General features: G+C 38.8%; 1 protein-coding gene across 1 annotated transcript in view; it reads left to right on the top strand.

Annotated features, from left to right (window-relative positions):
* Positions 1-2,947: 2,947 nt before the first annotated feature.
* The window catches only part of LOC134572902 (diacylglycerol O-acyltransferase 2-like), a 34,992-nt gene continuing 20,955 nt past the window's right edge, over positions 2,948-16,984 (top strand). The window contains exons 1-3 of the mRNA XM_063432199.1: positions 2,948-3,182; positions 3,881-4,009; positions 6,253-6,360. Of these exons, the coding sequence (XP_063288269.1) occupies positions 3,143-3,182; positions 3,881-4,009; positions 6,253-6,360 (277 nt within the window). The 5' untranslated portion in view covers positions 2,948-3,142. The remainder of the gene's footprint in view (positions 3,183-3,880; positions 4,010-6,252; positions 6,361-16,984) is intronic.

The following is a 16,984-nucleotide window of genomic DNA, read 5'->3' as shown; positions in this document are numbered from 1 at the left end:
GCGCGCGGCGCGAGGGAGCAGCGTGAACACAGCTCCAGAGAGCCAAGAGCCGGCCGGGGGGTCCATCAGGTGGCCATTAGGCCATCTCTTGGGCCCCCAATGACAGGGGGAGCACGGGGGCATTTGGGGGCGGCATTTTTTGCCGCCCCCTGAGTGCCTGCAGGACCACAAACAGGAACGGCGTTCCTGCTCTAAAAAAAGTGCAGGAACACCGTTCCCACACGTTCCTGCAGGACTCGAGCCCTGATTCTCAGGATGAAAATATAATTTTGCCTCTTTATAAATCACTGGTAAGACCACACCTTGAATATGCTGTGAAATTTTGAGCACCTGTTCTAAAGAAGGATATTATGTCACTAGAAAAAGTGCAGAGGCAGGCTACAAAATTAATAATAGGAATGGAACATATCAGCTATGAAGAAAGATTAAATTTAAAACTCTTTTGTATAGAAAAACGTCGCCTCAGAGGGGATATGATAACATTATATAAATATATCTGGGGCCAATACAAACCATTGTCTGGAAATCTATTTGCAAACTTCACAGGACAATGCATATGACACAAGGTCATGCGTTTAGACTGGTAGAAAGAAGATTTAGTCTAAGGCAAAGGAAAGGTTTATTTTACTATAACAACAATAAAGATGTGGAAATCTCTGCCTGAAGACATGGTTTTATCAGTCTGTACAGATGTTTAAACAGCAACTAGATGCTTACTTTCAAAAACATAATATTCAATTATATCATTTTTCAACTGTAGGGTAAAAGCTTTGCGATCCAAGGATACAGCTGACTGCCATTCTGGGGTTAAGAAGGATTTTTTCCCCTAGTTTGTTGCAAAATTGAAAGTGCTTAAAACTGGGTTTTTTTTGCCTTCTTTTGGATCAACAGCAAAAAACAGATGTGAAGAAGGCTGTACTTGATGGACGCAAGTCTCTTTTCAGCCTATGTAACGATGTAAGTGGAAATCTCATAATCATCAAAGGACAACACAAACAGACAGGAACATTCCAGTGATTACCGCAAAGTGGTTTATAACTCCAGGTACTGCTATTTCTCAGAATACGGAATCAACGTTTTATGTATGTCACTGTTGGGGTTAGAGGTCAAGTGAGTGAGATAACAAAGTAAGCAAACAGTTTAAGTTTTTAACTACTCCTTGCCCAGATTTGCATACTGATATCTGTTGATAGGCAAAAACAATTTCCATTACGTATAGTTCTTACTATTCGGTCTACAATACTATGGGAATGTTTGAGGCTCAATCAAATATTTTTAATGCTTTTGCCCATTTTCTTTTTTTATGAAGCTTGTATTTACTCCATTCACAGGTATCTAGATCACAAATGGATATAAGTCATTTTCAGTGCCAACATTCCATGTAACTAGTACCTTCAAATGGACCCTAGACTTCATAATAATTTTAAGTAATATTACATATTGGGAACCACAAACAGGAAGAAAACCACTAGGTCCCTAAGGTAAGTAGTAGGGTGTGTTCGCTGGTTATCCACCTGTAATAAACATCTAAGTCCCTGAAAAATAAATGGAAGTAGATGAGTCTTCTTGCACAGTCCCTTCTTGACAAATAATAATTTTGCCCCTCTAATGTTATCTTATGCTTTATATATATATATTTGTGTTTTCTAGGTGTTCATTTAATTTTTTTTTTTTTTTTATCAGATTGAAGTAGAGAGTGCATCCCTTTTAACTGGGTAATGGGTCTAGCTCCAGATATTCAGATATATAGAAATGTAGCTTTTCTTCTTTTAGGGCTTCTTTAGGGCCAATGGCATATAAACTCCGAGTAAGATAGCACAGGCATCAGAAGATTTAACCACGCAGGTTTAGGTATTCCGGAAGATGGGCACTATCTGTGTTCGGCAGGATGGACCAAGTGTGGAAGTATGGAGGATGCCTATTCCATCTATAAGTTTATTTATATAGTGCCTACACGTTTGGGATGTTCAACATCATTTTTTGTGTGTGCAATAATATAAGTAAACTTTGTGTAAAATAATTATCTGCTCACTACCTTCCTATTTCAAGGGTTTCCATTTTTTGCTGTAGTAATACGTGGCATCATCATACATTTAGGTTTTATTCTGAGAAGGATGAATGAGATCTCTCTACCAGAACTCACAAAGCTGCACATCATTCTTGTGTACTGTTAAAACATTTGGTTTGTCCATATTGAATCATCTGGAAAAAATAATTGTTTCTGGCGATTCAGGTTTTGTCCATTTGGCGTTTTGGTTCAGAAAAATTAATTCAACATTTAGTGGCTGCTTCCTAACCATCAATCATATTTTTTTCCCTATCAACCTTTTTTGTTTTTTTTGCTGGCGCCAGACACGGAACTCCGAATCACAAAACAAACTAAACAGTTTGTCCTTTGTTGTTTATTTCGTGACTCGCCCATATAATGTTTAAGAGTTTGGGATTTCAGACAAAATGCTGATCACCCAAAATTCAGACGGTCCCAGGTTGTTTGAAAATGAATACACAAGTCTCCGATACACCCCTGTCTGCTTATCAGAACTAGCTGAGAATCTTCTAGTTATTTACAAGTGGTGAAAGCTTCTGTAAATTATGGACAAATATACAAACTTCAATTTTAAGGGAAATTTGTATTATTTATATATTGAATTAACTAATTAATGTATTAAAAAGAAGGTCACATATGACTTACAGTGTCCCTTTAAAATATATGTCAAGACTCAGCGAATGGTTTAAACAGGGATAGTGAAGAAGACACCCCCTGCGACACACACTGATAAGTGGTTGAGTTTGCTTTGGAATCAGTCCCAATAACCCCAGACCAAGGGCAGGTGGATTTCATCATTATATGGAGTGTGCCACTATGTTTTTTGCAGGGGACATCTAATGAATGTTTTTTGCACAAGCCTGTTAGATAACGTGCACTGTTATTTAATTGACCCCACTAACACTGTTGTTGACAACTACTCTGGTTATATTCTCTTCTCATCCACAAATGTAATGATTAATGATAATGTCAGTGACATACTACCTGAGTTTTACGACACCTCTACCTGCCTAAATATTTTACATCTCCCAGCCATCAGTGTACTTTAGGGATCAGATGTAAAGTTATTACAGAAAACACACAGAATCTGGAGCCATGAAAACCATTATAGCTGCTTACTCCAAAGACCTTCGTGGTAAGTCTTGTTCATAATTTCCAGTTTATTTAATTTTAACAGGTGGTTACATAAGGATGGCATATCAACTAGAGCACCATATGTAATAATTGTGCTACCTTCCTGCATCAGATTCACAGATATAAATAAAAAAAAAATATATATATATATATATATGTGTGTTTAAAAGAGGAGCACACACACACGTGCACACACACTCATATATATATATACAAAATTATATTGTGTGTATATATATATATATAGATATAGATATAGTAGAAAGGAACGCACTCTTGTCCTGATGAAAGCACCATGTTAGGGCTGAAATGTTGACTTTTATATGGATTAAATAAAAGGTACATTTTATTTGAAAACTATCACGAAGACCTTGGAGTGCGGTCCTTTCTACTATATCTACATGATTTTGCAAGACCTGCACCGGGCATTAAGAATTTAACCAGGAGTGCAAGCCCTTGTTACATATATATATAAAATGTATGTATAGATAGACGGTGGTGTTTATTCCAAGGGATAGTTCTAGGGACAGTTTGGATATGCTCACCTTATTTGGACCCACTATATTCAATAAGTGATATTCTATGTTATGGATGCTCTTAGGGAGGTTTAAGGCAGATATTGTCAATGAAGAACCTGTTTTTGATTACATAAAAAAGGCCTATGGAGACCTATTACTTTGTGCTAACTGTGTATTTTAGGGAGCAGGCTGAGTCTACGCCCTCTACTTCGCTCAATATCTGCTGCTTCAACAATTCCACAACACCATTTACGCACATTTTTGCAGTTATTTTCTGTTCTCCAATGGATCTTTTCCTTTCTAGTGATGGGTAAGTACATAAAATTAATGTCTGGGTGTTATTACGAAGAGTGAAAAAGAACCTCTTATAGTATTCAAATTTTAATTGTATTAATAGTTTACTTTATTTACTGTATTTTCTTGCTTGCTAACCATTTAGTATAAGTGATATAATTTAAATATATTTAATTTTTGAAAGAGACTAATTTTGTTCATCCTCCCTTTATAAACCCTTGGGTACTGGTGTGCAAAAACATGTAGTATTGCAATATAAGAACAAGTAGGGAAGTTAGCAGGCTCAAAGCAGAGTGTCTGTAGGAGTCAGCCATTTTCTTGAAGTAGTTTTGGTGTCATGCAGGGGAAAAGATTGATTAGAATTGGGACACCGGTTGGAGGGAGATAGAGGGGGCATGCCAGTGATTCAAATATATCACTAGCTCCTCCCCAAAGGGATAGACCCTTCCATAAGGGAGGTGGGTCCACCTGAGTTAACGGCAGGTCAGCCTGGCTTGAATGCATGCCAGGTTGCCTGCCAATCATTGAGACTGGCCCACTGAAGGCATTGTTTTAGTGCTTCCTGCAGTCCTAGTGTGCTATGATTGTTGAAGACAGTTCCCTGGTGTCCCAAAACATTAGACACAAGTGGACCAAGGCAGGGTGGTGGGATAGTACCCCAAAATCGCACAAGAAGGCGTATTCTTGTTTTCTTAAGTCCACACTTAATGCTTGAGCATTGTTGGGCTTTTATTTGCCTTCTTTGACGGAAGATAATATTGTTGATGTGCTTCATTTATCTACTTCTCTTTATCACTGTTTGCCCTGCCAATCTTCATTTGCCCAATTTATATCAGATTTTTTCTTTCTCTTGTGGTTATGTCATATCTTTTTTTTTTCCCAATGGAGATGAACTCCAGTATTTTCTTTCTAAGTTATTTGTTCAGAATGTACAATGCGGTTTGAATTTCAGACACATTGAGCAATGCTTTGGTGACCTTGCTGTTATTTATAGTGAGGGTTTTCTATGCTTTTTCTCTCTTTAATTGATTTTGTAGCTTATGAAAAATGTTCTTCTTGAAAACCAGTAGATTGCCAATAGATAATAGTGTATTACAAGATACACCATGTGATGAGATTGCCATGTGTAAAGAAATACTCCAAGCACCATAACTACTACAGCACACTGTAGTGGTTATGGTGTCAGGAGTGTCATTGCATCCCTCCATTGTAAGCAATCATTTTTAGGACCATTTGACTTTGGGTTGCTTGTTGCCACTCCTTTAATGCTGACATCAGGGGGGAGAAGCGGAGGCGGAACCTGAACCAGCGCCGAGGGACATCGGCGTTGGGATCAGGTAAGTGACAGAAGATTGTTTTTTTTTTTTTATTCTTTATTTCTTGTTGTGCAAAAGATAACAAAAGGGCTGACAATGTCACGATAGAATATGCAAGCACGGCAGTAGCCAACAGAGGTTTACACATACAGGGGTTATGAGCACAATTTTGTATAGGACAACAAAGGATTACAAGGTATGTAAACATGTCTAAATGAGAAAAACACATGGCAGGACAGCATGCTTCGATTTCTGTGTATAGATGATCTGGCACCCGGCGTTTAAAGCACAACATAACATTAAGCCTGAAGTGCAAGGAAACTTTGGATGTATATATATAAATATAATAGTAAAACAATCAACTCGGACATACTGACAAAACAAAAGAGATACAAGAGTCAAGAGACTTATAAGAGATTGGTAATAATACTAAAACAACGTTTTTGAGGTATTTTGGTTCCTGCAATGTCTAGTTCATATATCCTTGATATCCACCTAACCTAAGTGGTTTTAGATTTTGGGGAGTGAGGGTACAGGGGGAGCCTAAGAATTCTGTGCCTAGAGACACCCGATATTTAAGTCTAGCTCTGTAGATAGAGCCTAAAAGATGATAGTGGAACTTTTCGTCTTACATTGGTAAAGCTACTGTTTGTACATAGCAAGTATGGTCATGCTCAGCAAGTCACAAATTGGTGGAAGCTATATTCCACGGCAGCTGAAAAATCTCATACATGATGCAGGAGGGAAAATAGAAATGATTGAATATGTAAAATGCCAGCAATATTTTGTTATCAATGTATGTCACCTGTCTCAAATATCTCTAAAAAATTGCATAACTTATCACCAAGCAAAAAAACTTTTGGCAGAAAGTTACTGTGATTTATTGGTGTAACACTGGGTATTGATTGTGATTTATTGTGTCTTGTTCTCATTCTGTTTCCAGGCCTGATGTTCCTTGTTGTATTTATATATCTTTTCTTTACTTATCTCTGGCCGATCTCTGCTCTGTATGTAAGCTGGCTTGTGTTAGACTGGGACAAACCCGAGACAGGTAAGAAAATGAAATGCAATACAATTTTGTGTTGTTTGTAAACGTAACAAAGTATAATTTTATACATGTCTTCCAACCATATAGATGTTGGCAGTACAGGCAGATTGTTGGGTCCTGTCAAAACTTTGTCCCACTTTAAGTATACCAGGGAACTGTCCCTGAAAAGTATAGCGCGAGTAAAACATTAGACACGCTCACAGTTCACTCGAACCCTGAAAAGAGAACTTAAAGAGTGCCCTCAGTAGTCTGGTCTGCTTGATTGACAGGCTGACTGGCATGCAGTCACGTCAGGCTGACCAGAGAGTAATTTGGGCTCACCTGCCTCCCTTCAGCATGGGTCTGCTCCTCTGGACAGAGTCAGGATACGATTGCATCACTGGCCTACTCGATTTACAGGTAGTAACAGGTTGATCACTCACTTGATCAAGCAGGTACAAAGCGAGGATCTAGTTTTCCTTTAGCCATGTATATGTGGCTTACAAATCATGGCCACATGCTAATTCTCAGTACCCTACACTCTGCGGCCTTGCTCTTGCTTTTTTTTGGCCAGATAACCATTGTGCATGGCAAGTGTGCCCTGCATTGACGAAACATCAAGTGTCTTAAAGGTTGTGAGTGCAACCAGGTCTTCTGTGTTGCGCCTCTCAGTGAGTGTATGTCAGTTCGCATCTGTCAGTGAGAATGTGTGTTGGCTAAACTGTGTAAGTATCAGTGAGATTGTGTGTCTATCGGGAATGTGTGTGTCAGTTTTTGTCTGTCAGTGAGAATGTGTGTTGGTTAAACAGTGTGTCAGTATCAATGAGAATGCGTGTGTTAGTTAAACAGTGAGTCAGTATCGGTGACATACTGTGTATGTCAGTGGGTGTGTGTCACTGAATTTATGTCAGTGTATGTGTATCCGTGAGAGCGTGTCTGTAATTGAGAATGTGTGTTGGGTAAATAGTTTGTGTATGGGTCAGTGACAATAAAGGATGAAAATGTTTAATGTAAAAATAGTTTCACTCAATTTATGGGATTTGCATTAATATGCATCTATGTGTGTATGTATATATGTACACTGAACAAAATTATAAATGCAACAATTTTGTTTTTGCCCCCATGTTTTTTGAGCTTAATTCAAAGATCCAAGACTTTTTCTATGTACACAAAAGGCCTATTTCTCTCAAATATTGTTCACAAATCTGTCTAAATCTGTGTTAGTGAGCACTTCTCCTTTACCGAGATAATCCATCCAACTCAAAGGTGTGGCATATCAAGATGCTGATTGCTGACAGCATGATTATTGCAAAGGTGTGCCTTAGGCTGGCCACAATAAAAGGCCACTCTAAAATGTGCAGTTTTATCACAGCACAATACCACAGATGTTGTAAGTTTTGAGGGAGCATGCAATTGGCATGCTGACTGCAGGAATGTCCACCAGAGCTGTTGCCTGTGAATTGAATGTTCATTTCTCTACCATAAGCCGTCTCCAAAGGCGTTTCAGAGAATTTGGCAGTACATCCAACCAGCCTCACAACCGCAGACCACGTGTAACCACACCAGCCCAGTACCTCGACATCCAGCATCTTCACTTCCAAGATCGTCTGAGACCAGCCACCCGGACAACTGATGCAATAATCAGTTTGTATAACCAAAGAATTTATGCACAAATTGTCGGAAGTCGCCTCAGAGAAGCTCATCTGCATGAGATACCGTGACGAGATCCTGAGGCCCATTGTTGTGCCATTCATCTACAACCATCACCTCATGTTGCATAATGCTAATGCACGGCCCCATGTTGCAAAGATCTGTACACAATTCCTGGAAGCTGAAAACATCCCAGTTCTTGCATGGCCAATATACTCACCGGACATGTCACCAATTGAGCATGTTTGGGATGCTCTGGATCGGTGTATAAAACAGAGTGTTCCCGGTCCTGCCATTATTCATCAACTTCACACAGCCATTGAAGAGGAGTGGACCAACATTCCACAGGTCACAATCGACAACCTGATCAACACAAGGAGATGTGTTGCACTGCGGAGGCAAATGGTGGTCACACCATACAGTAAAACTGCACATTTTAGAGTGGAATTTTTTTGTGGCCTGCCTAAGGCAGCCTTTGCAATAATCATGCTGTCTAGATGGATTATCTCGGCAAAGAAGTGCTCACTAACACAGATTTAGACAGATTTGTGAACAATATTTAAAGAAATAGGTATTTTGTGTACATAGAAAAAGTCTTAGATCTTAGAGTTCAGCTCATGAAAAATGGGGGCAAAAAACAAGTGTTGCATTTATAATTTTGGTCAGTGTATGTGCATACATACAGTATATCATCTATACCATTTGTACATTGTGCTAGCAAAAATGAAGGCAAATGTATAGATTTTAATTTAAAGCTCTTTAAAAATATTGTCCATCCCCTACCTGTCAATTAAATACTCAATATTATATCTGCCATGGACACGCAGGGTATAATGCTATAGATTGTGTGACACACTGTTCTCTTGCTTCCTGACATTGTGCTTCTCTCCCAGCAGGCACTTGCTGGTGGAGTACGGGATGTTGTGGCAGTGATGCCAGCATGTTAGCGTCAGCATGGGGATTCCTTACTTAGGACAATCCCGCAATATACAATTACTGACCCCATATACAATCACACTTAGCCATCCACAAACATACACACAATCACACTCAGCCAGCCCCCACACAATCACACTCAACCAACCAATCAACCCTTCCCACTCACCACAACACATATCTCACTCAGGTGTACTGCTTAGGGGGAGCAAGGTGTGGCGGTGAGGAGGCTCTTGGTTACGCCCCTGGTGCTTTGTCATATATTTCACAGTCACATGTTCTAACTGCATCCTACACTATGATGCCTTGCTCTTTTCTATACTAACTGGTAACCATTGTGGACAGTCAGTGTGCCATGGAATAACATTAATAATCAAGTCCACACTTGTACAAAAATGGGAAGATAGGGGGTGCTCCTTAAACCCTTTTTTTATATTCCTTATATGTTCTTCAATGCGAACATGCATTTGTCTTGTGGTTTTTCCCACATATTGTTTCTTACACGGGCAGGTGAGAACATAAATGCAATTAGTGGTATGGCACTATATAATATAATTTATATAATAGGAAGATTATGTATGTACAAATGACTACCATCTTGCAATTCTTGGGAATGTTGTGCCATTTTTATGGATATACAGCCTCCACACCTTGGAGAAAGTGGAAGGCCGTCTTATTAATAGATATAATATGGAGATTTTACTGTCTCTTTAACTATATACCACCTAGAATGAATCCTGCAATAGTAACATAAGAATACAATTAGACACTACTTAATATAGTGGTGTATAGAAGTACTCTTCTTCTTGAATTTTTATAGAACTTTGCTTATTGCGAGAGTCATTTATTATGCTCATTTCTCTCTAGTTTGGAATTCCATGATGTAGTTTATAGAGATGGTGATTTTTAGATATAATTAGGTTTAGTTTTTATTTGTATTTTTTATATTTACCCTTATCTTTATCTATACTGGATTGTTATACTGAAGAGGTTGTATATATATCCAGAGACATATCCTTTTTGCAGCTGTATTGTATTATACCGTGCTCCTTCATATTGTATATGTTGTGGAATGACAACATGAATAAATGTGGCTGGAGATATGTCTTTAAGTTTGATGGTTGTGTAATACTGTATAATATATGTCTGTATCTTTAATCCGTAATGGTTAACGTTATCTGTGTGTAAGAAGGTACTGAACTCGAGCTCCGCAAACATATCCTCGTAAGGAAAACAGAATAATTGAATGACAGCAACTCACGAAAATAATGCATGGGAGGAGTGAGGTATTAAAAAGGAGGAGGAGTTAGAGACCAAGGAAGCCCAGAAGGCAGGCGAAATGAGCAAAGGTTCAAAAATTTTATGGAAGTCATATTTTTGCCCAGGCGAACACAGGATTTCATGCCCAAAACAATTTCATAGAATCGCGGCTAAGTGCCGCTGCAGGACCGACCAGGAACCAGGAGGTTTTCATGCCGAAAATAGTTCCAGGGCATTTGTGGCTAAGTCCCCCTGAAGTCTATTCGCTGTTTTAGCCCATGCGAACAAGATGGCCGCCACCACTTGTTCGAATGTCGAATTGCGGCCTCTTAGACTGTTCGGGAGTTCGAAGTACCAAATGTTTAAAGTCCCAATAGGCACAATTAGGGTCTCTCAGACAAAATAAATTAAAGTGGCCATAGTCACAGGGCAAGAGGCTGGCCATTAGTCCTCTCCAAAAACCAGTGGCGAAGTTGCTTTCGTCACAATCATGTCCCTTGGTTGCAAGAATATATACCCCCAATTTATCCCATTATCCCTGTCAGCAGTCATGTCCTCCTTTCCTTATCATTCCAGTGAGGTTCTTCAGTTTTAATGCAAAGATCACAGGCATACACCTTCACAGATTTGGCACGGAAATGTTACAAACTTTATATAAAAAAATGGATGGCTTGAAAAAACAAACCTCTTGGTCACCTGTAATGTATAAGTCAAATCTGCATCGACTACCCCATAAAGCCAGTTTACTTTGTTGAGCATTCTATGATTAATAGTCATAGGGACCCACGGTTGTTTTCCCATTTTTTTTACATGGATTTCTGGTTCAATTACTAGTATCCTCTGTAAATATAGAAGTATTGGGTTCTGCTATAATGTGTTAAGATAGATAGATAAAATCCAAATTATATGCAAAGTATTTTGCATACTTAGTTGTCCACAGTGTCAGGTTTAGTGAATTAATCCTCAATGTTACAAACAAACTAGACTTTTAGCAGGTAGAGAGATCACATAATGACTTGATTTCTGGGAATACTATTAACAATGCTTTTCCTGCAGACATATAACTCAACATCAAAGCACTTTTTGTGATGTCTGACATTTTATTCATCAAGGGATTAAGTTCCATCTCTAACCTGATGCGTGATTCTGCCAACAATTAATTCTGTATTTATCATTTTTTGTTTGTCCACATTTTTTTATGTTGCAACCTGTAAAGTAAAAAGATTTAACTCCTCAAAGTGGCACTGTCATGCCAAACTTACCTTTCTCCTATTGTTTCCTCTTCTCATACTCTCTCAGAATCTTTTCTTTTCTTTATTTCTGATCTAGGTTTCCTTAAAACCAGGTGATTAGATTTTTGAGATAAATAAAACAAACGGGACATCTGGTCACACAGGCTAGAGCCCTTCTATATGTTGCTTGAGGGTGACAGTGGTGGTGGTAGAGCCATTGGCTGACATAAATCTGCGGTGTGTTGGTAGCTGGAATGCAGCCATATATTCCATGCCTGCTCCTCCGTGATACACACCTCCAACTCCCTTATTGGTCAGGAATGCTCACCTTATTCTGTCTCCAGCTGAGTATCAGAAACTACACATGAGACTGGTTATAGAGCACTCAGCGCTATTAACGGGCTCCAACAAGGCTTCTACACTGGCTCTTTTGCAGCACTGGCTGCCTTTCAGCCCAAATCTGGGACATTTTTGTGTCGCAAGAAGGTTTCTCGGGACGCTGGGGCAAATTGCCAAAAAACGGGATTATCCCGGTAAAACCGGGACGTCTGGTCACCCAGCTTAGAACATAAGATAAAGTAGGGACTACTTTGTCTTATGTATTTTTTCCTACACTTGACCTTCTTTGACCAAAGGAGGAGCATAAGTCCGCTCCATTTCCTGTGTCAAGAAGAAGAGTGAGTACTTGCTTTGACACAGGAAATGGATTTGACTTAAGCTCCTCCTTGTGTAAGAGAAAGTCAAGTGTAAAAAAAATACATAAGACAAAATAGTCCCTGCTTTGGGTTATATTTTAAAGAAAACGAGATCAGAAATAAGAAAAGAAGAGAGGAAGATACGTGGAAACAATTGAAGAAAGGTAAGTTCAGCGTGACAGTGCGCTTTAAGGACTGCATGACAATGTATGCTAATGTAATAATTCCTAGCAGTGGTATTGTTTGTTCTTGTCATTATTTGCCTATATCTACTCTCCCTTGGAATCTGCACAATTTTCTTTAGATCCAGCTGACTGGCAAATAAGTAGGTACACAATAGTTTGTTGATACTAGGGCAAACTAGGGAAAAGCCGTATTGGATCTGACCAACCCTCCCTCTCTGTTATTAATTTCAGGTATCTTACTAGCACTATCATAATATGATTGCAGGTGTTGCGCCCTATTGTCAACTCAGGGGAAACGTTTTTCTTCAGCCAATATTGAATTCATGATATCAACTTGACTCTATTAGCTCACAGTGGTGTCCTCTACTGGTGGAAAATCATTACCTCCATGTAAATTGAATAGAAATGTATTTTTTTTTTGTAAATCTTTCTTTTATTATGGCATATACGTCATGGGGTACATAAGAGAAAGAGGGAGGCATTGTGGGGTGACATGAGGTAATAGTTTCAAGATGGTGTGCAATGCACCTCAAAGAAAGATTGCCATGTTTTTTGTTTTTTTTGTGAAACATTCAAATAAACAAAGTGGTACAAGCTTGGATAAAAAGCAAAAGTAATCAAAATCAGAGTGTGCAAATAGCCTTAGTGCGCCACGACAGCGTCTTCAGGGTATACTGATATACATTTGCATTAATTGTCATGGCATTAGCTAGCTATGCATAATTTTATATTATGAAGGCTGATAACAAATTAAATTCTCGCTTATATAGGTGACGTGAGGAAAACGATGCGTAGTAAAATAAACATTTAACACTTTACATGCTAAGTTTTTATGTCTATATATTGAACAGGGTAGATGTAGGCATGTGGAGAAAAATAATATGGACATGTTGCTTATGTTCTGCTGTTAGGGTCAGACTATGTGAGCAATTGACAGCCACTGTAGCTAAACTTACATGCTAATTAGTACTGTTAACTTAGATAAGAAAAAAAAAAAATGTTTCATATCTGTGTTACTTACATCTATGGTTAGTCGATTGGTAACAGATACTGTTAGCTAGTGGCGTACGTTACAGGTTTATAAAATACACTTTAACTTCGAAATATACATGCTTGTGAGGCGTGTGGTTGCTGGACATAAGCTAAGACATTTTACAGTATATAACTTCGCTAAAACTTGCTTATGTTGTTAAACATATATTTTTAACAGTTAAAACGAACGAGTGTATCAAGTCATTTATAAAGGGTTGGGTGGTGTACTGAGTATTTAATGTTGTGCTGCACGGCTAGTGTCCACAGCGGTGGGTCCGCAGACCGTCATCCGATGCCACTGTTGTGCTTCAATAGGTAGTCTTTTGCATTTGCCGACCCAATGTCCCCTCTCACCCTGTCGCTGGTCCATGTCGGGCGTCGGTCCTTGATCGAGGCCATTTCTATCAGGTATGATGTGGAGACTTTTGGGCTGAATTTCGGAATCTCGAACTGAACCGAAAAGCTGATGTGCTTTGGATTTCTGAAAAGTGGCAAAACAGGAGAGGTTTCGGGTTAAGGTAGGGTTAGAGTAACCCTAACTCTATTCCTAACCCTACCCCTACCATAACCCTAACCCTACTTTTACCCTAACCCTACACTGTCCTAAAGTTCTAAAGTGCCGAAGTCCCGAATTTCAGAAAAAAAATAAAGACCTCTCTTTATCTTTCCTGCTTTACAGACTTTTTCAAAATCAGTGAGGGGAAGTTTAACTGCCGTTTTTACTTCCGCTGAGTAAGCCAGGTCTCTAATCTGCAGATAACGAAAAAAATATCCTGTCCTCAGCCCTGTTCTGGCCGTTAATCTGGAAAATAAGACCACCTATCCTTCTAACCAAAGATCTGCGTATCTATGTATTCCTGCTTTTAGATTTTGAAAATAGTTTACTTCCATTCCAGGGATAAATTGTCTGTTCCGAAAAACTGCAGTCATAGGAGAGGGAATGTTAGTTAAGTTTTAATTTGAGTTTGTCCCAAATATATAGTGAGTTTTAAGTAGATGGGCATATTTGTTTTAAGACTGGTCTGGAGACCTTATTTAGCCACATTTACATTCCCGGTGCATCTGGTATCATCAAGCCTTCCTCTATGTCTGCCCATATGTATTTTCCTTGAGGTGCATGCCATCCAATAATTTGTGCCAATTGGGCAGCATAATAATAGATAATTAAGTTAGGGAGACCTAGTCCCCCTTTATTTGTCCGTCTATACAGGAGCATTTTGGCTACTCTGTGCCGCTTACCCTGCCATATAAATGTGTCTATGGCTTTTTGAATGCTCTTTAAGTCCCCTTTGCACACCCGAAGCGACAGGGCTTGGAATAAAAATAAAAATATTCATTTTTATTGAATGGATTCTGCTGATCCACAAAATTGTCTTATCATGCCAATTCTAAATCATTTTTCAGAGTTTTTAATAAAGGTGAATAGTAATCTTTAAATAATCTGTCATAATAGCCTCCAATTCTAATACCTAGATAGCATACTGACTTGTCAATGGACAAATGAATAGATTGTAGCTGATCTTGTTCAGCCTCTGATAAATGAAAAGTCACTCCACATGATTGTTTTATAATTGACCTTATACCCCGAAATATCTCCATATTGTTCTATCAAGTTAAACAATTCGGGGATGGATTCAGAAGGATTTGCCATGGAGAGTGATACATCATCCGCATAAGCTGCTGTTTTATAGACCTCCCTGCCTATTTGAACACCCTGAATATTACTGCTTTCTCTAATCAGGATCAGGAGAGGTTCTAATATAAGGGCGAACAAGATAGGGGAAAGAGGGCAGCCCTGGCGTGTGCCATTATGTATACCAAATGGGGTCTTATCTGTGCCAGGGAGTTGTATTAATGCTTGCAGGTTAGAGTATAGCGCTTGGATTATAGTAATGATAAGATCAGGAAGTCTCCAATGTTGAAGCAGATAAAATAAATAAGACCATGCAACCTTATCAAATGCTTTCTCAGCATATAGCGACAAGAGTATTGATGGTATCTTTCCTGTTTCCATGACCCATGCGATATCCACAGCTCTACGTGTATTCTCGTAGAGCCGTTTACCCGGAACAAAGCCTACTTGATCTGGGTGAATCAAGGTGGGGAGGAGAGGAGAAAGTCTTAAAGCTAGGACTTTGGCTATTATTTTTATATCCACATTTATTAATGATATAGGTCTATAATTTCCCACTGATGCGGGGTCTTTATCCTTTTTTTGTCAGTAGTACGATTTTGGCTATTGTGAGATCAGCTGGAAGATATCCACTTAACTATATTTAATCTATAATCTCCTGTAGATATGGCATAAGGATTTGTTGGAATGTTTTATAATAACTACTGCTAAAACCATCCGGGCCTGGTGCTTTACCCCCTTTAATGGAGGAGCAGGCGGATTTACTCTCCTCTATAGATATTCTTGTCCTCAATAATTCTAGAGCGCTTTCGGGGATTCGAGGTAGGTTCATCCTCAGTCTTATGTCCTGGTCCGTGTCCTCCCCATTCTCATCCATAAATTGACTGTACAGTCTAGTGAAATATTCCCGGAAGACCCCATATATCTCATCTGTTGACGATACTAAGGTTCCTGAGGCATTTCTAATTGCTGAAATAGGTTTAGAATGTATGTATGGTTTTAAACATTTAGCCAAGGGAGCATCTATCTTATTTGCTCTCTGCCATGCAGCTTCATCTAATAAAAGAGATTTAATTTTGAATCTATCAATTTTCAGATCGTGTAGTGTTTGTTCGGAAGGGGCTGTTTTGTGCTTTTGTTCCAGTTTGCGTATGGATTTCTGTAACTCAAACAATGATTCTGATTTTATCTTTTTCTTATATGAAGCTATTTTAATCAATTTTCCCCTAATTATGGTTTTATGTGCAGCCCATAAAGTAGTTTTACTAATTTCAGGAGTGTTGTTCTCTAAAAAATAATTTGAAAGTGCTTTTATAATGTCTGTTCTAACTAAGGGGTCCTGTAAGAGAGAGGTATTTAGGCTCCATGAGTAATTAGGTTTGGCTGACAATCCCTTTATATATACTGCGGTATCTGCGTGATCTGACCAGGTGATGTTATTAATTTGTTAGCTATATAGATAAGGGGAAAGTGTTAGATTTGTCAAAAACATATCTATTCTAGAGTACGTATCATGTGGATGAGAATAAAAGGTGAAATCCAGCGTATCAGGGTGGTGAGCTCTCCATACATCAATTAGTTTGTGAGCTGACATAAATTGAAAGAACAGTTTGTCCTGACCTCCCCTTCCCTGAGACTGCACTGATTCCGGCTTATAGCTCCTGTCTAATGCTGGGCACGAAACAGCATTACAATCCCCACCTATAAAGAGGCAGTCTGACGCTATAAAAATTAATAATTTGGCTTATCGTGTCCCAAAATCTAGTGTCGGGGACATTTGGAGCATATAGATTCATTAGGTGTAGCTGACGGGGGGCCATCATTCCAGAAACCAAAATATACCGTCCTTCTTTATCCTGAATAGAGCTTAATACTTTAAACTGGCATCGTTTATAGAGCAAGATAGCCACTCCGTTGTGTTTACAAATGGCATTCGAGCTATATGCTCTATCATACATTTTATCTGTCAAAGATAGTATGTGAGACCTGTTAAGGTGATTTTCTTGTAGAAAAGCTATATCACAT

The sequence above is a fragment of the Pelobates fuscus genome, chromosome 9 (assembly GCF_036172605.1).
Source record: "Pelobates fuscus isolate aPelFus1 chromosome 9, aPelFus1.pri, whole genome shotgun sequence".
Taxonomy (NCBI): Eukaryota; Metazoa; Chordata; class Amphibia; order Anura; family Pelobatidae; genus Pelobates; species Pelobates fuscus.
This window is presented reverse-complemented; position numbering and strand designations above follow the sequence as displayed.